Consider the following 22996-nt stretch of genomic DNA (forward strand, 5'->3'; position numbering starts at 1 on the left):
GCCAAAAGCTGTGTGCGCCTCCAGACGATATTATGATTCTCAAACGACTGCGTCGGGTTCTCGGACATCTCCTGGTTCTTCCACTTCAACATCAATCTGAAGTAGACTGAACCGCGACATGGAGGAGAAAGGGATTGTTTCCCGCCATTGTGGATCGCCTGGGCCTCGCTGCCCGCTGAGGGGCAGCAGGCAGCGCCACATTTCTCAACTATGGCTGAGATAACCCCCATTACGAGTCTCGTTGTGCAAATACCAGAGACGTCCGAGAACCCGACTCGTTATGCGCCATAACACCAACAGCAGAACGGTTATTGAAATAACGAAGTGTACAACACATACCGGGTCGCTGGGCCTCTGGTGGCGCTGCGCCCTGGTGTCAGGGGGAGTCCACTGGAACAAGGAGCCGCAAGGTACTACGCTTACAACCCCCTAACCCCGGGCTATCCCCAGACTCACTGATCACTGCTACGTTCTTTTAGAGAAGGTCGCAGAGTCAGGATCGCTTTTAACTAACTTTAGTTGGTTAAGGTTTGTTATGATATCTATGGAGCAAAAGGAGGGGAATTGTATAATCAAGCATGGAGGTACGCTTAGTAGGACATCTGATGGATGCGTTACGTAGAGCGTTCTTGTCCCTTGGGCTATGTGTTGTGACGTTAATAATGGGCAGGCGTGGCCCCTGTAAAATTCTCTGATTGGCTAAGCATGGTGCTGAGCTCCTGCCTCCTGGATACCGTATGTGTACTCGGTGCTGGTCCCTTGTGGCTATGTGTGGGCACTACGCTTTTTTTGTGGCCTCGAGCGTCTGGGTTTCTCAGACACCCGGCCTGCTGGTATCTCCAGAATTGACAGGTGAATGAACGGCTCCTCTCATGAATCGGCCGTCTCCCCAGTCGCCAAGGACATATGTGGCCCTGTTGGCATGCATCACATCACACACCTGCACCAAATAAAGGCGACACAGCTGGAGCTGGGAGTGTCAGAGCTTCACGTCGGCTCAGCAGTTCACCATGCAGTATGAGTAAAGACCAAAGATTCGCCCCGCAACTGCTTGCAACGAGACTGTTTTAGAACGTCGCAGGGGGAAAGACGCAGCACTGTGAACGGGTCGATGCAGTGCGGCTAATGCCGTCGCAAGGAGTCGCCAGGAGTCGCCAGAGATTGAACAGGTTAAATCGCCAGGTCCAGTTTTAGAACAGAAGAGCTATTTCTCTTCAGCCAATCACAGCACAGAACAACTTGTACGTCACGGCCTTACTCCATCCCGGTCCCGGTCCCGTACTGTCCACTCCAGCATACGTAGATGCTGGAGTAGATGGCGTAGATTTAATTTGCTTGCTGGAGGAGCAACCTGTCCTATACGACGTTGGCAGTAAGGGCTATAGCAACAGGGAATCAAAGAGGAAAGCAATTTGCGGTGCCACTTGGTGTATCCGAAAAGTTACGTTAAAGGAGACATATTATGGGGTTTTCCCAACAAGTAAACATAGTATTTGAGTTCCAGGAAACATGTTTTCGAAGCTGTTTGCTGGAAATAGCTTTTAGGAAAAGAAATATCGTCTGCCGCTATTCCCCTCTGTTTCAGTCCCTTCAGAATGCGCTGTTTATGGTGTCTGTAGCATTGATGCAAATGAGCTGCTGTCCATTGACCAATGAGCTGTCAGACTGAACCACAGCATGGAGAAGGGGTTGTTGCCGTTTGCTGACTCCTGGAGCTCTATATCTATATTATATAACATAACATAATAATATTATATACAGGGATTTATATAATCTATCTAATACCACGGCCAAAAGCTATGTGTGCCTCGGATGATATTATGAATAATAAAGACTGTGTCTGAATTCTCTGGTACTTCCACAAGTAAAGACTCATAGTGGGGGGTATCTCGGCCATGGTTGGGAAGAATTGGGGGGAAGGAACTTTGGCATTGACTCTCTGATTGGAGGGGAGTGGGGAAGTGGGAGGTAATATTCAAATGTGAATATTATGTACGCCGAAACTGACTCGCTCGTTTGGTAGCTGAAGGCGGGCTGCTTCCAGAAATGCGTATCTCACCCAAAAAAATCATGTACAGACTTATTTCAAAGTTTGTATGCGTGTGGGAGCACCATATACCCACAACACCACCCCAAATCCCAGGAAAAGTGCTGTTTTCATAATATGTCCCCTTTAATGTTTTGTTTTTATTTTCTGTTCCTTTTTCTTTTCCTCGTTTCCTGTTTTTATGTTCTGTTCATAAAGGCAAAGCTTAGGTTGTAGGCCTACTCGGCCCAATATATAGGCTTATTCAATACAAGTTGTAAATGCTAACAGTATTATCTTTTTTTCAGAACAACGATGGTAGATAACGTTGGGCTTGAGCTGATTAACATTATTTTAACGGTAGCACGCCAGCATCAGGGAGTGCTGGTGGGAGAATTGGCCGGCAGGAATGGCTCATAAGTAGGCTCTCTTTCCTGGAGCCATATATCAGGAAGAGAACTTCTCTGTCCAACATGGATGAAAAGCTAACGGAAAATGCAATATCCAGTTAGCGGTTAATCTTAGCAAACTGTAAGCTCCGACGATTTACTCCAGTGCAGAAGTAGTGGAGTATGACAACACAGTAACTCTAGCCTACTCTCAAACAAAAATATAAATAAAAATAATCGCAAACCTAACTAATCTCAAACCTAAGTCAGCTAGGCTGACGTTATTAACGCAAGTGATGCTGATGCTGTTGCGTCTCACAGCTGTGCCAGAGCGTTCACAGATGCTAGGGAAACCACCTACCGTCGCCGACCGTTGCTGCAATGTGAACTGCCCGGTTTTTAGAAGTTGCGGGTTGCAAGCAGTTGCGAGGCGAATCTTTGGTCTGAACTGGGCTTAAATTAAAAATAAATAGCTTGTAGTATAAATTGCATAGTCCCCATTAAAGAAATGAGTGGCATTCTGACATTAGGCAAAGCGTTGAACTTCAGTGTGACATAGATGTTGGGCAAATTTGACTGAAATATTTTTGGAAATATGCAATGGATACAATTTCGACTTCTGACCTTGTGTGCATGTGTGTATGAGCAGATTGAACACACTGCAACGCTGTTTCAATCATAAAAATAAAAATAATACCCCCAAAAAAGGTTCTTGGTTTGGTTTATTGCTGTTTATTCAGCCAACACCATGCCGTTTCTGCCCCTGAGGCTTCGTTGCTACAGCGTGGCTACACCCCCTACAGCAAGTTGGTGGGCTAGTCAGCGGCTACTAGACCTCTTGCCACAATATGTCAACATTTTGTCAGGTATCCAAAGGAATTGACAAATGCCTTCTGCTATTTGTCTAAGTTTACAGGTGACATTTTCTGCAAGTCAAATATGTGTTTGTCAGGGAAGACTTGTATATCTTCTGAATATAGGGAATGCCAAGTGTCACGACCCCACTGGTATATTGAAAATGGCTCTCTGTCTAGGCAGGAGTCGAGACACATAAGTGGTAGTGAATCACAGCTGGCAGGCAACTAGCTTTCGGCCACGTGAGCAGTGACTCACCTGGGTTCCTGGCGAGCTCTGGTCCTTCTCACTTGTTGAGGGATAGCGCAAGCGTTGGGCTGTCCCGTTCAGTTATTGTTTGACATAGGTGACCCTAATCAAGGCCAATCAAGGGAGCCACTCCCACAATTACCATGACAATCAGTTAATCACCAGCTTAACATTACCAAACAGTAGGATTGTGATTCCTCAGGCATGAGGAATGCCGCTGAAACGCCCCTTAATTCAACAATAGAATAACCTGATAAACATGGACAATGAATCTGTGATGATCGACATTTTTGCAAGCTGTCCATATCATATCAAATATCCTTTTCATTTTTTTCAGACCGAAAAAACAAACACCTAACAATAAGCTCTTGGCACGTCATACTAACCTACCTATATAAGTGTTTGTGCCAACACTTCACTAGCAATTTGCACAGAGTTTGACAAGGGGATCCAGTCCAAGCATTCAGTCAGGATTTATATTTTTTTATTTGAGAAGGCGCTACACACATTTGGAACTTGTTTAGTTAAAGGTGAGTCCTTGATCTTTTTACGTTTAATTACATTCTAGGAACTGCATGATCTTATTATTTGCAGACTTTTGCACTCTTGCATTCAGTCTCCTACTTGACTGAAAAGTTACAATATAAATGTGATTGATTTAATAATGTTGAATGTTTTCTTTCATCCTTAGTGTAAAGAAGAAAACAGAATGGATTTGGGAAGGAGAAAATCTGCATGGTTCTTTATTTTGGGTAGGTTCATACAATAATAAGAGAAGCTTTTAGGGCCGCTTCTACGACATTTGCACGGCCGTACAAGAACTATTCACCTGAAAAAGAGAAATCATGCAAGCGCTATTGTAGGAGACGGATCACCATATAAGAAAAAAATTGCTCCTGTTCTATTCGAGTTTATTAAAATACGGACCTGTTATTATTAGTAGGGAGAACTTTTGGGCCTTTTTCCAACTTAGAAATAGCTGCTAAATACATTCATTATTGAAACCCTTTTAAAACCCATTAACCCTGGTTCTTGCTGCAATCCTTTTACTTTTATGGACCAAACAGACGAGTTGGAGTGCCAGCATGGAAAACTAAATCCCGAGCAGAACCCTAAAACATTTAATAAATATTATCCTTATTCCACGTAGCTTTTTAAACGTCTGTCTATGTCAGTTTTGCTAATTCTCACACTGGACGGCCAGTCGTCAAACCACTAATACTAATGAAGGATGATTCAGTCATTACATGTTCGGAATGAAACATCAACGGAGGAGGCGAAGAGAAGCCTTCTCTGCCTGAGGGAATCTCGCAGCCCTACATATTTGCTCATATCTTTTAATTTACACTTTATACCAAATACTTTAATACTAAACTGAGATTTAAATACCTATCTAATGAACCATCATCCAAATATTCAAATATCCTGGCTCAGCTCTAGAAAATAAAAGCGTGTGTGTGTATGACTTCTACATGATATGTTTAAGCATGATTAAATTCAGTTCCTATTCATATTAAGTAACGTCGTAATGTGTTTTTCCAAATGCATGATACAAAGTTGCCTTTCAATTGGCTTCCACTCCGATGACCATATCAGCAGAATCAGCATGCATGTCGACAACCACTGGTGCATCAACATCAGCTTGTATTTCTACAACCACTGGAGTATCAACAACAGCTGGAGGTTCAACAACCACTGGAGGATCAATAACAACAGGAGCATCAATAACAAATGGAGGTTCAACAACCACTGGAGCCCGTTTTAATTTTTTTCTCAAATTTGAAATAGTAGAAACATTTATTGCTGCTTATGATAATAATACCTCAGACGAATATACAGAGCTTGAGGACAGAATTGAGATAAGGGTAAGAAATAATAAAACACTTGAACGAATTATTTTTAAAATTCACATTTTTCGAATAAATATAAAGTTAGAATGTTGAGTTCATGTATCTTGCTTTCAGTTCAACACGATCTACAGTGCACAATTTGGCGAGCGGTTCATTCGGACAATTATCATCGGATTTAGGTAAAATTAATTGAGGAATTAATTTATTTCAATCTGTCCCTGAATGTAACAGAATCCAATTATCAAGAACCATCTTTCATGAAGGAAAAATACTATGTGACGAGACCTAATAATTTTTTCTTCTTTTAACAAAGGATCTCTGTGGCTCAATCGAACAATACTGAAGCAGAAATAGAGCTTGAGTTTCAGCCAACTGCTTCTCCACAAGCAATCCCACAGTCTGAGGAGGTTCGAAGTACCTTGGTCAAAGGACTGAACAGCACAAACACAACCTCTAACCTCACTGTAGATACTGCAAGCATTACGATCACAAGTAGGTTATCACTATGCAGGATCTTTCATAACATCGCTAGCCTACAATTTGGAATAACAGCAACACCAGTTAATAGTTAATTGTAACATTTACAGGCTTCATTAAATATCCTTTATTTTGGTGTTACTTGCTTGATAGGACTGTAAGGGGAAATAAAAAGTAGCCATTCTTTAACTTTTGTTAAAGACTGCAAGTTAATAAGCGATAGACTTTAGTAAATACACACTTCTTTGAAACCTCTGGAAGCCGTGTTGTTGTTTCTGAGGCAAATTCCATGCCATCTACATTCTAGTAGTATCAAACAAATTGTCAGATAAAGGTGCTTTAAGTAATATGTGATAGCTATTATAAGAGTGTAACTTCTTTTGACACGGCTTTGCCACTTGTCAGCTATTAGTGAGTGAAATGGGCTGTGAGATTATAATTTCTGACCAATTTGGGAATGTCACAGGCAGAAATGTCACGAAAGAAATTATCTGAAAGAAACCCCAACTGATTGTTTTACCAGGGGATAATTAATTCGGGGCAGGGTATGGTAATACAGATATGATGGATTGAACCGCATTGGTTCACTATACATTTAGAGGTTACTGTTTTAAAGAGGTTTTATATCATTAGAAAAAGCTTTTCAACTTTTCCACCCTTCAAATTTTGCTTTTGCAGAGACTCCAACTATTACAACAACTATCTGTTCTCCAACAACTACTGCTGGATTATCAACCACCACTACTAGATCAACAACTGGTGGATCAACAACCACAGGAGGATCAACAACCACTGAAGGATCAACAACCACTGGAGGTTCAACCACAACTGGAGGATCAACAACCACTGGAGGACCAACAACAACTGGGGGTTCAACAACCACTGTTGTATCTACAACCACGGGAGATTCAACAACTGGAAGATCAACAACCACTGGAGGATCATCAACGACTGGAGGAACAACCCCAACTGGAGGATCAACAACCGATGTTGCATCTACAACTAAGGGAGGTTCAATAACCACTGGACGATCATCAACCACTGGAGGACAAACAACCACTGGAGGATCAACAACCACTGGAGGATCAACAACCAATGCAGGATCAACAACCACTGGAGGAACAATAAACACTGGGGGTTCCACAACTGGAGGATCAACAACCACTACAGGATCAACAACCACCGGAGGAACAATAAACACTGGGGGTTCCACAACTGGAGGATCAACAACCACGGGAGGATCAACAACCACGGGAGGATCATCAACCACTGGAGGACCAACAACAACTAGGGATTCAACAACCGCTGTTGTATCTACAACTACGGGAGGTTCAACACCTGCAGGATCAACAACCACTGCAGGATCAACAACCACTGGAGGATCAATAACCACTGGAGGATCAACAACCATTGGAGGATCAACAACCACTGGAGGATCAACACCCACTGCAGGATCAACAAGCACTGGAGGATCAATAAACACTGGGGGTTCCACAACTGGAGGATCAACAACCACTGCAGGATCAACAACCACTGCAGGATCGACAACCACTGGAGGACCAACAACAACTGGAGGATCACCAACCACTGGAGGACCAACAACTAGAGGATCAACAACCACTGGAGGACAAACAACGAGAGGATCAACAACCACTGGAGGATCAACAACCAATGCAGGATCAACAACCACTGGAGGATCAATAACCAGTGGACGATCATCAACCACTGGAGGACCAACAACCACTGCAGGATCAACAACCACTGGAGGATCAATAAACACTGGGGGTTCCACAACTGGAGGATCAACAACTGCAGGAGGCTCAACAACCACTGGGGGATCATCAACCACTGGAGGACCAACAACAACTGGAGGTTCAACTACTGGAGGATCAACAATCACTGAAGGATCAACAACCACGGGAGGATCAATAAACACTGGAGGATCAATAAGCACTGGAGGATCATCGACCACTGGAGGATCAACAACCACTGGAGGATCAATAACAACTGGAAGTTCCACAACTGGTGGATCAACAACCACTGCAAGATCAACAACCACGGGAGGATCAATAAACACTGGAGGATCAATAAGCACTGGAGGATCATCGACCACTGGAGGATCAACAACCACTGGAGGATCAACAACCACTGGAGGATCAACAACCACTGGAGTACAAACAACTACTGGAGGATCAACAACCACTGAAGGATCAACAACCACTGGAGGATCAATAACAACTGAAAGTTCCACAACAACTGGGGATTCAACAACCGCTGGTGTATCAACAACCACTGCAGGATCAACAACCACTGCAGGATCAACAACCCTTGGAGGAACAATAACCACTGGAAGTTCCACAACTGGAGGATCAACAACCACTGGAGGATCAACAACCACTGGAGGATCAATAACAACTAGAAGTTCCACAACTGCAGGATCAACAACCACTGCAGGATCAACAACCACTGCAGGATCAACAACCACTGGAGGATCAATAACCACTGGACAATCATCAACCACTGGAGGACAAACAACTAATGGAGGATCAACAACCACTGAAGGATCAACAACCACTGGAGGATCAATAACAACTGGAGGTTCCACAACTGGAGGACTAACAACAACAACTGCAGGATCAACAACCACTGGAGGATCAACAACCACTGTAGGATCAACAACCACTACAGGATCAACCACCACTGGAGGATCAATAACTACTGGGGGTTCCACAACTGGAGGATCAACAACAGCAGGAGGATCAACAACCACTGGAGGATCAACAACCACTGGAGGACCAACAACAACTGGGGATTCAACAACCGCTGTTGTATCTACAACTACGGGAGGTTCAACAACCACTGCAGGATCAACAACCACTGGAGGATCAATAACCACTGGACGATCATCAACCACTGGAGGATCAACAACCACTGGAGGATCAACAACCACTGGAGGATCAATAACCACTGGACGATCAACAACCACTGGAGGATCAACAACCACTGAAGGATCAACAACCACTGGAGGATCAATAACAACTGGAAGTTCCACAACTGGAGGATCAACAACAGCAGGAGGATTAACAACCACTGGAGGATCAATAACAAACACTGCAGGATCAACAACCACTGGAGGATCAATAACCACTGGGGGTTCCACAACTGGAGGATCAACAACAGCAGGAGGATCAACAACCACTGGAGGACCAACAACAACTGGAGCATCTACAACGACGGGAGGTTCAACAACAGCAGGATCAACGACCACTGCAGGATCAACAACCACTGGAGGATCAATAACAACTGGAAGTTCCACAACTGGTGGATCAACAACCACTGCAGGATCAACAACCCCTGGAGGATCAACAACCACTGGAGGATCAACAACCACTGGAGGATCAACAACCACTGGAGGACCAACAACAACTGGAGATTCAACAACCGCTGTTGTATCTACAACTACGGAAGGTTCAACAACTGCAGGATCAACAACAACTGCAGGATCAACAACCACTGGAGGATCAATAACAACTGGAAGTTCCACAGCTGGAGGATCAACAACCACTGCAGGATCAACAACCACTGGAGGATCAATAAACACTGGGGGTTCCACAAATGGAGGATCAACAACAGCAGGAGGATCAACAACAACTGGGGATTCAACAACCGCTGTTGTATCTACAACTACGGGAGGTTCAACAACTGCAGGATCAACAACCACTGGAGGATCAACAACCACTGGAGGACAAACAACCACTGGAGGACAAACAACCACTGGAGGACAAACAACCACTGGAGGATCAACAACCACTGGAGGATCAACAACCACTGGAGGGCCAACTACAGCTGAAGGATCAACAACCACTGGAGGATCAACAACCACTGGAGGTTCAACAACCAGTGGAGGATCAACAACCCCTGGAGGATCAATAACCACTGGGGGTTCCACAACTGGAGGATCAACAACCACTGGAGGATCAACAACCACTGGAGGATCAACAACCACTGGTGGATCATCAACTAGGGAAGGTGTGACAAGCACCGGAGATTCATCAATAACTGGAGGTTCAACTACTGGAGGATCAACAACCACTGAAGGATCAACAACCACGGGAGGATCAATCAACACTGGAGGATCAATAAGCACTGGAGGATCATCGACCACTGGAGGATCAACAACCACTGGAAGATCAATAACAACTGGAAGTTCCACAACTGGTGGATCAACAACCACTGCAAGATCAACAACCACGGGAGGATCAATAAACACTGGAGGATCAATAAGCACTGGAGGATCATCGACCACTGGAGGATCAACAACCACTGGAGGATCAACAACCACTGGAGGATCAACAACCACTGGAGTACAAACAACTACTGGAGGATCAACAACCACTGAAGGATCAACAACCACTGGAGGATCAATAACAACTGAAAGTTCCACAACAACTGGGGATTCAACAACCGCTGGTGTATCTACAACTACAGGAGGTTCAACAACTGCAGGATCAACAACCACTGCAGAATCAACAACCACTGCAGGATCAACAAGCACTGCAGGATCAACAACCCTTGGAGGAACAATAACCACTGGAAGTTCCACAACTGGAGGATCAACAACCACTGGAGGATCAACAACCACTGGAGGATCAATAACAACTAGAAGTTCCACAACTGCAGGATCAACAACCACTGCAGGATCAACAACCATTGGAGGATCAATAACCACTGGACAATCATCAACCACTGGAGGACAAACAACTAATGGAGGATCAACAACCACTGGAGGATCAACAACCACTGGAGGATCAACAACCACTGGAGTACAAACAACTACTGGAGGATCAACAACCACTGAAGGATCAACAACGACTGGAGGATCAATAACAACTGAAAGTTCCACAACAACTGGGGATTCAACAACCGCTGGTGTATCTACAACTACAGGAGGTTCAACAACTGCAGGATCAACAACCACTGCAGAATCAACAACCACTGCAGGATCAACAAGCACTGCAGGATCAACAACCCTTGGAGGAACAATAACCACTGGAAGTTCCACAACTGGAGGATCAACAACCACTGGAGGGTCAACAACCACTGGAGGATCAATAACAACTAGAAGTTCCACAACTGCAGGATCAACAACCACTGCAGGATCAACAACCATTGGAGGATCAATAACCACTGGACAATCATCAACCACTGGAGGACAAACAACTAAAGGAGGATCAACAACCACTGAAGGATCAACAACCACTGGAGGATCAATAACAACTGGAGGTTCCACAACTGGAGGACTAACAACAACAACTGCAGGATCAACAACCACTGGAGGATCAACAACCACTGTAGGATCAACAACCACTACAGGATCAACCACCACTGGAGGATCAATAACTACTGGGGGTTCCACAACTGGAGGATCAACATCAGCAGGAGGATTAACAACCACTGGAGGATCAACAACCACTGGAGGACAAACAACCACTGGAGGACAAACAACCACTGGAGGATCAACAACCACTGGAGAATCAACAACCACTGGAGGACCAACAACAACTGGGGATTCAACAACCGCTGGTGTATCTACAACTACAGGAGGTTCAACAACTGCAGGATCAACAACCACTGCAGGATCAACAACCACTGCAGGATCAACAAGCACTGCAGGATCAACAACCCTTGGAGGAACAATAACCACTGGAAGTTCCACAACTGGAGGATCAACAACCACTGGAGGATCAACAACCACTGGAGGATCAATAACAACTAGAAGTTCCACAACTGCAGGATCAACAACCACTGCAGGAACAACAACCACTGAAGGATCAATAACCACTGGACGATCATCATCCACTGGAGGACAAACAACTAATGGAGGATCAACAACCACTGAAGGATCAACAACCACTGGAGGATCAATAACAACTGGAGGTTCCACAACTGGAGGACTAACAACAACAACTGCAGGATCAACAACCACTGGAGGATCAACAACCACTGTAGGATCAACAACCACTACAGGATCAACCACCACTGGAGGATCAATAACTACTGGGGGTTCCACAACTGGAGGATCAACAACAGCAGGAGGATCAACAACCACTGGAGGATCAACAACCACTGGAGGACCAACAACAACTGGGGATTCAACAACCGCTGTTGTATCTACAACTACGGGAGGTTCAACAACCACTGCAGGATCAACAACCACTGCAGGATCAACAACCACTGGAGGATCAATAACCACTGGACGATCATCAACCACTGGAGGATCAACAACCACTGGAGGATCAACAACCACTGGAGGATCAATAACCACTGGACGATCAACAACCACTGGAGGATCAACAACCACTGAAGGATCAACAACCGCTGGAGGATCAATAACAACTGGAAGTTCCACAACTGGAGGATCAACAACAGCAGGAGGATTAACAACCACGGGAGGATCAATAACAACCACTGCAGGATCAACAACCACTGGAGGATCAATAACCACTGGGGGTTCCACAATTGGAGGATCAACAACAGCAGGAGGATCAACAACCACTGGAGGACCAACAACAACTGGAGCATCTACAACGACGGGAGGTTCAACAACTGCAGGATCAACGACCACTGCAGGATCAACAACCACTGGAGGATCAATAACCACTGGACGATCATCAACCACTGGAGGATCAATAACAACTGGAAGTTCCACAACTGGTGGATCAACAACCACTGCAGGATCAACAACCCCTGGAGGATCAACAACCACTGGAGGATCAACAACCACTGGAGGATCAACAACCACTGGAGGATCAACAACCACTGGAGGACCAACAACAACTGGAGATTCAACAACCGCTGTTGTATCTACAACTACGGAAGGTTCAACAACTGCAGGATCAACAACAACTGCAGGATCAACAACCACTGGAGGATCAATAACAACTGGAAGTTCCACAACTGGAGGATCAACAACCACTGCAGGATCAACAACCACTGGAGGATCAATAAACACTGGGGGTTCCACAAATGGAGGATCAACAACAGCAGGAGGATCAACAACAACTGGGGATTCAACAACCGCTGTTGTATCTACAACTACGGGAGGTTCAACAACTGCAGGATCAACAACCACTGGAGGATCAACAACCACTGGAGGACAAACAACCACTGGAGGACAAACAACCACTGGAGGACAAACAACCACTGGAGGACAAACAACAACTGGAGGATCAACAACCAATGGAGGATCAACAACCACTGGAGGGCCAACTACAGCTGAAGGATCAACAACCACTGGAGGATCAACAACCACTGGAGGATCAACAACCAGTGGAGGATCAACAACCCCTGGAGGATCAATAACCACTGGGGGTTCCACAACTGGAGGATCAACAACCACTGGAGGATCAACAACCACTGGAGGATCAACAACCACTGGTGGATCATCAACTAGGGAAGGTGTGACAAGCACCGGAGATTCATCAATAACTGGAGGTTCAGCCACAACTGGTATTTCAACAATGACTCAACCGTCATCAACCACTGGAGTTTCAACAACAACTGGTGGATCGACAACTGGCAGTTCTACAACAACTGGAGGATCAACAGCTGGAGGGTCAACAACAGCTGGGGGATCAACAACCACAGAAGGATCAACTACTGGAGGGTCAGTAACAACAGCAGTGTCAACATTAGATGTGGAATCAACAACCACTGGAGGATCAACAACCACAGGGGGATCCACAATGACTGCAGGATCAACAACCACTGGAGGATCAACAACCACTGGAGGATCAACAACTACTGCAGTACCAACAACCACTGGCGGTCCAACAACAACCGCTTTAATCGCAACTCCTAATCCAGTTGTAGTTTTCACGGCCACAATAGTAGAGCCATTCACTGCAGGATCAACAACCACTGGAGGAGCAACAACCACTGGAGGATCATCAACCACTGGAGGATCATCAACCACTGAGGGTTTAACAGCTGGAGGTTCAACAACCACTGGAGGATCAACAACCACTGGAGGATCAACATCAACAGGAAGTTCAACAACAGGAGTATCAACAACAACAGGAGGATCAACAACCACTGGAGGATCAACAACAACTGGAGGATCAACAACCACTGGAGGATCAACAACCACTGGAGGATTAACAACCACTGCAGGATCAACAACCACTGGAGGATCAACAACCACTGGTGGATCAACAACCACTGCAGGATCAACAACCACTGGAGGATCAACAACCACTGGAGGATCAACAACCACTGGAGGATCAACAACCACTGGAGGATCAACAACCACGGGTGGATCAACAACCACTGGAGGATCAACAACCACTGGTGGATCATCAACTACGGAAGGTGTGACAAGCCCCAGAGATTCATCAATAACTGGAGGTTCAGCCACAACTGGTAGTTCAACAATGACTCAACGGTCATCAACCACTGGAGTTTCAACTACCACTGGAGGATCGACAACTGGCAGTTCTACAACAACTGGAGGATCAACAGCTGGAGGGTCAACAACAGCTGGGGGATCAACAACCACAGAAGGATCAACTACTGGAGGGTCAGTAACAACAGCAGTGTCAACATTAAACGTGGAATCAACAACCACTGGAGGATCAACAACAACAGGAAGTTCAACAACAGGAGTATCAACAACAACAGGAGGATCAACAACCACTGGAGGATCAACAACAACAGGAGGATCAACAACCACTGGAGGATCAACAACCACTGGAGGATCAACAACCACTGGAGGATCAACAACCACTGGAGGATCAACAACCACTGAGGGTTTAACAGCTGGAGGTTCAACAACCACTGGAGGATCAACAACCACTGGAGGATCAACATCAACAGGAAGTTCAACAACAGGAGTATCAACAACAACAGGAGGATCAACAACCACTGGAGGATCAACAACAACTGGAGGATCAACAACCACTGGAGGATCAACAACCACTGGAGGATTAACAACCACTGCAGGATCAACAACCACTGGAGGATCAACAACCACTGGTGGATCAACAACCACTGCAGGATCAACAACCACTGGAGGATCAACAACCACTGGAGGATCAACAACCACTGGAGGATCAACAACCACTGGAGGATCAACAACCACGGGTGGATCAACAACCACTGGAGGATCAACAACCACTGGTGGATCATCAACTACGGAAGGTGTGACAAGCCCCAGAGATTCATCAATAACTGGAGGTTCAGCCACAACTGGTAGTTCAACAATGACTCAACGGTCATCAACCACTGGAGTTTCAACTACCACTGGAGGATCGACAACTGGCAGTTCTACAACAACTGGAGGATCAACAGCTGGAGGGTCAACAACAGCTGGGGGATCAACAACCACAGAAGGATCAACTACTGGAGGGTCAGTAACAACAGCAGTGTCAACATTAAACGTGGAATCAACAACCACTGGAGGATCAACAACAACAGGAAGTTCAACAACAGGAGTATCAACAACAACAGGAGGATCAACAACCACTGGAGGATCAACAACAACAGGAGGATCAACAACCACTGGAGGATCAACAACCACTGGAGGATCAACAACCACTGGAGGATCAACAACCACTGGAGGATCAACAACCACTGGAGGATCAACAACCACTGGAGGATTAATAACCACTGCAGGATCAACAACCACTGAGGGTTTAACAGCTGGAGGATCAACAACCACTGGAGGATCAACAACCACTGGAGGATCAACAACCACTGGAGGATCAACATCAAGAGGAAGTTCAACAACAGGAGTATCAACAACAACAGGAGGATCAACAACCACTGGAGGATCAACAACCACTGGTGGATCATCAACCACTGCAGGATCATCAACTACGGAAGGTGTGACAAGCACCGGAGATTCATCAATAACTGGAGGTTCAGCCACAACTGGTAGTTCAACAATGACTCAACGGTCATCAACCACTGGAGTTTCAACAACAACTGGTGGATCGACAACTGGCAGTTCTACAACAACTGGAGGATCAACAGCTGGAGGGTCAACAACAGCTGGGGGATCAACAACCACAGAAGGATCAACTACTGGAGGGTCAGTAACAACAGCAGTGTCAACATTAGATGTGGAATCAACAACCACTGGAGGATCAACAGGAAGTTCAACAACAGGAGTATCAACAACAACAGGAGGATCAACAACCACTGGAGGATCAACAACAACTGGAGGATCAACAACCACAGGGGGATCCACAATGACTGCAGGATCAACAACCACTGGAGGATTAACAACCACTGGTGGATCAACAACCACTGGTGGATCAACAACCACTGCAGGATCAACAACCACTGGAGGATTAACAACCACTGGTGGATCAACAACCACTGAGGGTTTAACAGCTGGAGGTTCAACCACAACTGGAGGTCCAACAACCACTGGAGGATCAACAACAACTGGAGGATCAACAACAACTGGAGGATCAATAACCACTGGAGGATCAACAACAACTGGAGTATCAACAACCACTGGAGCATCAACAACAACAGAAGTATCAATAACAACTGGAGGTTCAACAACCACTGAAGCCCCAATAATTACCCCTCCAGTTTTTGTTTTCACCGCAGTGATAATACAGATATTTATTCCTGCTTATAATGATAATACCTCACCCGAATATCAAGCACTTGAGACCGAAGTTGTGATAACGGTCAGTAAAAATTAATAATACTGGAACGATTATTTTATTTAATTCGCATTTTTCGAATAAATATAAAGTTAGAATGCTGAATTCATGTATTTTGCTTTCAGTTGAACGCAATCTACACAGCTAAATTTGGCGAACGGTTCATTCGGACAATTGTCATCGGATTCAGGTAATATTAACTGAGGAATTAATTCATTTCAATCTGTCCCTGAATGTTACAGAATCGAATTATCAAGAACCGTCTTTCACATACTATGTGACAAGACCTAACAATATTTGCTTCTTTTAACAAAGGATCCCTGCGACTCGATCGACCAATACGGAAGCAGAAGTAGAGCTTGAGTTTCAGCCAACTACTTCGTCACAACCGATCCCACAGGCTGACGATGTTCGAAGTACCCTGGTCGAAGGACTGAACAACCCAAACATAACCTCTAACCTCACTGTAGATACGGAAAGCATTACGATCACAAGTATGTAAACCCTTTGCAGGATCTTTCATAACATTGTTCGCCTACAATTTGGGATAACAGCAACCACAGGGAATACAGACAGCCAATTGTAAACATTTGGGGCTTCATTAAATACCCTTTACTATGGTTTTACTTGTTTGACAGGACTTTGAGGGGAAATGTAAGTTAATAAGTGCTACTCTTTGGTAAATACACATTTCTGAGGCAAATTCCATGTCTTCTACATTCTAGTAGTATTCAAACAAAATGTCAGTTCAAGGTGCTTTAAGTAAGCAGAAATCTGACGAAAGACCCATAAAAAGAGGGATATTGTTTGAAGGGAGCAACCACTGAATGTTTTACCAAGGCATAATCATTTCAGGGCTGGATATCGTAAAACAGATATGATGAATTTAACCACATTGTTTCACCATACATTTCAGAGTTACTGTTTTAAAGAGGTTTTAAATCATTACAAATAGCGTTCAAACTTTTCTGACCTTCAAATTTTGCTTTTGCAGAAACTCCAACTACTACAACAACTACCAGTTCTCCAACGACTACTGCAGGATTATCAACAACCACTGGAGGTTCAACCACCACAGGAGGATCAACCACCACTGGAGGATCAACAACCACAGGAGGATCAACAACCACTGGAGGATCCACAATGACTGCAGGACAAACAACAACGGCAGGATCAACAACCACTGGAGTATCAACAACCACTGGAGGATCAACAACCACTGGAGGATCAACAACCACTGGAGGAACAACATCTACTGAAGTATCAACAACAGCTGGAGGATCAACAACCACTGGAGGATCAACAACCACTGGAGGATCAACCACCACTGGAGAATCAACAACCACTGGAGGAACAACATCTACTGAAGTATCAACAACAGCTGGAGGATCAACAACCACTTCAGTATCAACAACCACTGGAGGATCAACAACCACTGGAGGGTCGACAACCACTGGAGGATCAACAACCACTGCAGGATCAACAACCACTGCAGGATCAACAAGCACTGAAGGATCAACAACCACTGCAGTACCAACAACCACTGGAGGAGCAACGACCACTGGAGTATCAACAACAGTTGGAGGATCAACAACCACTGCAGTAACAACAACCACAGCAGTACCAACAACCACTGGAGAATCAACAACCACTGGAGAATCAACAACCACTGGAGGATCAACCACCACTGCAGTACCAACAACCACTGGAGGAGCAACAACCACTGGAGCATCAACAACCACAGAAGGGTCGACAACCACTGGAGGATCAACAACCACTGGAGGATCAACAACCACTGGAGGATCAACAACCACTGGAGTATCAACAACCACTGGAGGATCAACAACAACTGGAGGATCAACAACAACTGAAGCCCCAATAATTACCCCTCCAGTTTTTGTTTTCACCGCAGTGATAATACAGATATTTATTCCTGCTTATAATGATAATACCTCACCCGAATATCAAGCACTTGAGACCGAAGTTGTGATAACGGTCAGTAAAAATTAATAATACTGGAACGATTATTTTATTTTATTCGCATTTTTCGAATAAATATAAAGTTAGAATGCTGAATTCATGTATTTTGCTTTCAGTTTAACGCAATCTACACAGCTCAATTTGGCGACCGGTTCATTCGGACAATTGTCATCGGATTCAGGTAATATTAACTGAGGAATTAATTCATTTCAATCTGTCCCTGAATGTTACAGAATCCAATTATCAAGAACCGTCTTTCACATACTATGTGACAAGACCTAACAATATTTTCTTCTTTTAACAAAGGATCCCTGCGACTCGATCGACCAATACGGAAGCAGAAGTAGAGCTTGAGTTTCAGCCAACTACTTCGTCACAACCGATCCCACAGGCTGACGATGTTCGAAGTACCCTGGTCGAAGGACTGAACAACCCAAACATAACCTCTAACCTCACTGTAGATACGGAAAGCATTACGATCACAAGTATGTAAACCCTTTGCAGGATCTTTCATAACATTGTTCGCCTACAATTTGGGATAACAGCAACCACAGGGAATACAGACAGCCAATTGTAAACATTTGGGGCTTCATTAAATACCATTTACTTTGGTTTTACTTGCTTGACAGGACTTTGAGGGGAAATGCAAGTTAATAAGTGCTACTCTTTGGTAAATACACATTTCTGAGGCAAATTCCATGTCTTCTACATTCTAGTAGTATTCAAACAAAATGTCAGTTCAAGGTGCTTTAAGTAAGCAGAAATCTGACGAAAGACCCATAAAAAGAGGGATATTGTTTGAAGGGAGCAACCACTGAATGTTTTACCAAGGCATAATAATTTCAGGGCTGGATATCGTAAAACAGATATGATGAATTTAACCACATTGTTTCACCATACATTTCAGAGTTACTGTTTTAAAGAGGTTTTAAATCATTACAAATAGCGTTCAAACTTTTCTGACCTTAAAATTTTGCTTTTGCAGAAACTCCAACTACTACAACAACTACCAGTTCACCAACGACTACTGCTGGATTATCAACAACCACTGGAGGTTCAACCACCACAGGAGGATCAACAACCACTGGAGGATCCACAATGACTGCAGGACAAACAACAACGGCAGGATCAACAACCACTGGAGGAACAACATCTACTGAAGTATCAACAACAGCTGGAGGATCAACAACTACTGGAGGATCAACAACCACTGGAGGATCAACAACCACTGGAGGGTCGACAACCACTGCAGTACCAACAACCACTGGAGGATCAACCACCACTGCAGTACAAACAACCACTGGAGCATCAACAACCACTGGAGGATCAACAACCACTGGAGGATCAACAACCACTGGAGGATCAACAACCACTGGAGCATCAACAACCACTGGAGGATCAACAACCACTGGAGGATCAACAACCACTGCAGTACCAACAACCACTGGCGGTCCAACAACAACCGCTTTAATCGCAACTCCTAATCCAGTTGTAGTTTTCACGGCCACAATAGAAGAGGCATTCATTCCACCTTATGAGAATAGTTCTACGACCGAATATAAAGCGCTTGAAAGCACAGTTGTGACAGTGGTAAGTAGAAAAATATACAAATATTTTTGCATTTCATGCTACATATTAATTCTGATTGTTAAATCAACATTTCTTTTCTTTCAGTGTGACACGATCTTCTTTGCAGAATTTTCCAGCCGATTCATTCGTACAAGACTCATCTCGTTTCGGTAAAATGAATTAATTAATCAAATCATTCTGCATGTTACAGAATGCAATTATCCAGAACTGGCTTTCATGAAGGAAAAAAAAAAAAGTGATCTTTGTCTAAAATATATTTTATTCTGTAGACGAGGAACTGCTAGGGTACGAACGGATAGGCCTAATACCGAGGCAGAAGTAGAGCTACAGTTTCGGCCAACTGGTACACCAGCAGAGGTCCCAGCGGCTGATGTAATTCGAATTACCCTGGTCAATGGACTGAACAACCCGAACATTACAACTAACCTCACCATAGATACTGACAGCATTAACATACGTAAGTAAACACTTAAAGGATCTTCCACAACATTGCTAGCTTACAATTTGGAATAGTTGCAACAATAGAGAAAAGACATTCAATTGTCAAATTTCCGGGCTTCATATGATAAAGTATTTTTGGGTTTTAATTGCTTGACATGATCATTCGGAGAAATAGCAAGTAGCACTACTTTACCTTTTGGTACGTCCTTCAAGTTACTAAGGGCTACGCTTGTGCAAACGCAAATTCTAATTTATTTGAAACACTTTGAGGTTATTTTTATACCTCAAAGTGTAAAATTCCATCCCTCCTAAATTCTCGGAGTTTTATAACAACATTTCAGTTAATGCTGCTGTAGGGCTAATATCTAAAAGCCATTTAGTTTAGCATAGTTGTTTATTAGCGGGTGAAATTCTCTGTGAGAATACATTTCGGACCAACCTGGGAAATCTCAGAAGCAAGTCTGGTTCCAAAACGTTCCACCCTTCATGTTTTGCTGTTGCAGGAGACCCAAATGCTCCTACGACCACTGGATCACCAACGACTGCTGCTCCGACTGCCGCTGTGACGGCCCCCGCTGGGCCCGTTGCCACCGCTGCACCACAACTCACTTCCCGGCAGGTGGTGTTCAGATCGGCAGGAGAAACCTTCACGAATGATCTATTGAACTCATCTTCTGCTGCGTTTATTGCTCGGGCAACGCTCTTAACAACACAAGTAAGTAGACATGGAAACATGTTTTTAATTTACTACTCAGTCCCTCCAGAAAAATGCGGCGTTTTTTTGTGACTGTTGCGGCCAAAAATCCTTGATTATGCAGCACGTTTTCTTAAAAAATGCAATGAAATATGCGGCATATTTATAAAATGTTATGGGATGAAGTTACGGGAACTTTCAAAAATTGCGGGAACTTGCGAAAAATGCGGCTTGTCCATTGTTCACGTCGCATCATTACGTCACTTCATAACGTTCCCATGTCAACAGGGGGAAATGGCTGCTCTTGTGTGAAGTAAACGCAATATTTTTCAACTTTCTGCTAAGATATATGTGACTTTTTTGCAATGAAAATGCGGGGATTATGAAATCATGCAAGCCCCGCTTATTTTGCGCAGGAATCTGCAGTTTATGCGGTGAAAGTGCGAAATGCGGCCCCCGCATGAATATGCAGACTTTGGCTGATTATGCATTGAATTATGCGATCGCATAATCACATTTTTCTGGAGGGACTGACTACTGTTATCCAAGTTTTGTGTAGGCCTTTGTTATTGTTTCTATGACAATGCCAAAGTACGTACCAAGGCAGCAGAAGCCGATCTATATCGATGTGTTCATCTTATTTTGAAAGACAATATTTAAGTATTTGGTTCACGACAGGATTCAACAAATTATTTCCTATGTATTTCCACAGCTCGAACCCTTTTTCCGTCGGAGTTTTGGCTCCTTTAACAGCATAAACGTGGTATCATTCAGGTAAGCGTCCATTTGTGACTACTCGATGACTCAACACACATAATAATCATAATAACAAATTCAATTTATGTAGTGACTTTCAAACTCAAGGACGCTTGATAGATATATCATAATCTTAATCACGAATATCATGTTGTCCTCTCTTCCTCCTCCTCAGCGATGGGTCGATCATCAACACCCTAAACGTTTTCTTCAAGTCAAACTCAGTTCCTGATGGCCTTCAGATTTTAAATGTGTTCACCACTGCAGCGCAAAGCATCACAGCCTTCAACATTGAGACCAGCAGTATAACTGTGCAGGGCCTAACAGGTAAGAAACACATGGTCAACCAGTGCCCTCTCAATTCTATCTCTGAACCTTTTCCTCTTTTTTTACATTGTTCTATGTTTTTTTCAGTTTCAGTTTCAACCGGAGTCCCCCACAAGAGCAGTGTCCTCACTGCATTAGTGTTAGTGGCTCTATCCTGGTGTCTCAGACAGAGTTAGTGTCGGTTTGTCCATCTGCCTCAACCTTGGGATGCACGATAAATGTATAATTATATAAAAATGTCTGATTAATTATCGGACCGACAGGAGGTGTTGATTGGATATATTGGGGTGTATTAAAGAAGGTATGCATAGTCCAAATTATATGTAATAAAGGAGTTAATGTACGATAAATGTGACTTTCTCAGGTAAGGAATTAATACTGGATGGGCGTTGAAGGATAAGAAAGATTTCCATTGATTCAAGTTATCAGTGCGATGCATCTCGGCCTATTCATTTGGATTATTCAACCATATTGTATTTTGTGAGATTATATTGCCTTAAATACCATTATCCTTATAAATGAAGCCATCGTTATGTTTTTCTTTTTTAATTTTTTGCACAAGTAGGATCAAGCAATAAAACGAATAATAACACACTTTCATTTCGACATTCTTATTCTTATTGATGGTTAGAACTTTGAACCTGTTCCTTTGATATATTTATGTAGCCGTCTCCGTATGAGAG

General features: G+C 44.0%; 1 protein-coding gene and 1 long non-coding RNA gene across 2 annotated transcripts; both read left to right on the forward strand.

Annotated features, from left to right (window-relative positions):
* Positions 1-3950: 3950 nt before the first annotated feature.
* LOC132475642 (uncharacterized) lies at positions 3951-5239 on the forward strand. The gene is made up of 3 exons (XR_009529943.1): positions 3951-4049; positions 4211-4271; positions 5077-5239. It is a non-coding gene; the product is annotated as an uncharacterized LOC132475642 (long non-coding RNA).
* Positions 5240-13204: 7965 nt separating this feature from the next.
* Positions 13205-22907, forward strand: LOC132475528 (mucin-19-like). The gene is made up of 13 exons (XM_060076697.1): positions 13205-16549; positions 16651-16715; positions 16841-17019; positions 17520-18520; positions 18622-18686; positions 18812-18990; positions 19491-20095; positions 20180-20244; positions 20365-20552; positions 21040-21251; positions 21943-22004; positions 22162-22313; positions 22395-22907. The coding sequence occupies exons 1-13, from the start codon at positions 13367-13369 to the stop codon at positions 22487-22489; spliced, it is 6051 nt and encodes a 2016-aa protein (XP_059932680.1). The 5' UTR covers positions 13205-13366; the 3' UTR covers positions 22490-22907.
* The last annotated feature ends 89 nt before the right edge of the window (positions 22908-22996 follow it).

This window comes from Gadus macrocephalus, chromosome 17, assembly GCF_031168955.1.
Source record: "Gadus macrocephalus chromosome 17, ASM3116895v1".
NCBI lineage: Eukaryota > Metazoa > Chordata > Actinopteri > Gadiformes > Gadidae > Gadus > Gadus macrocephalus.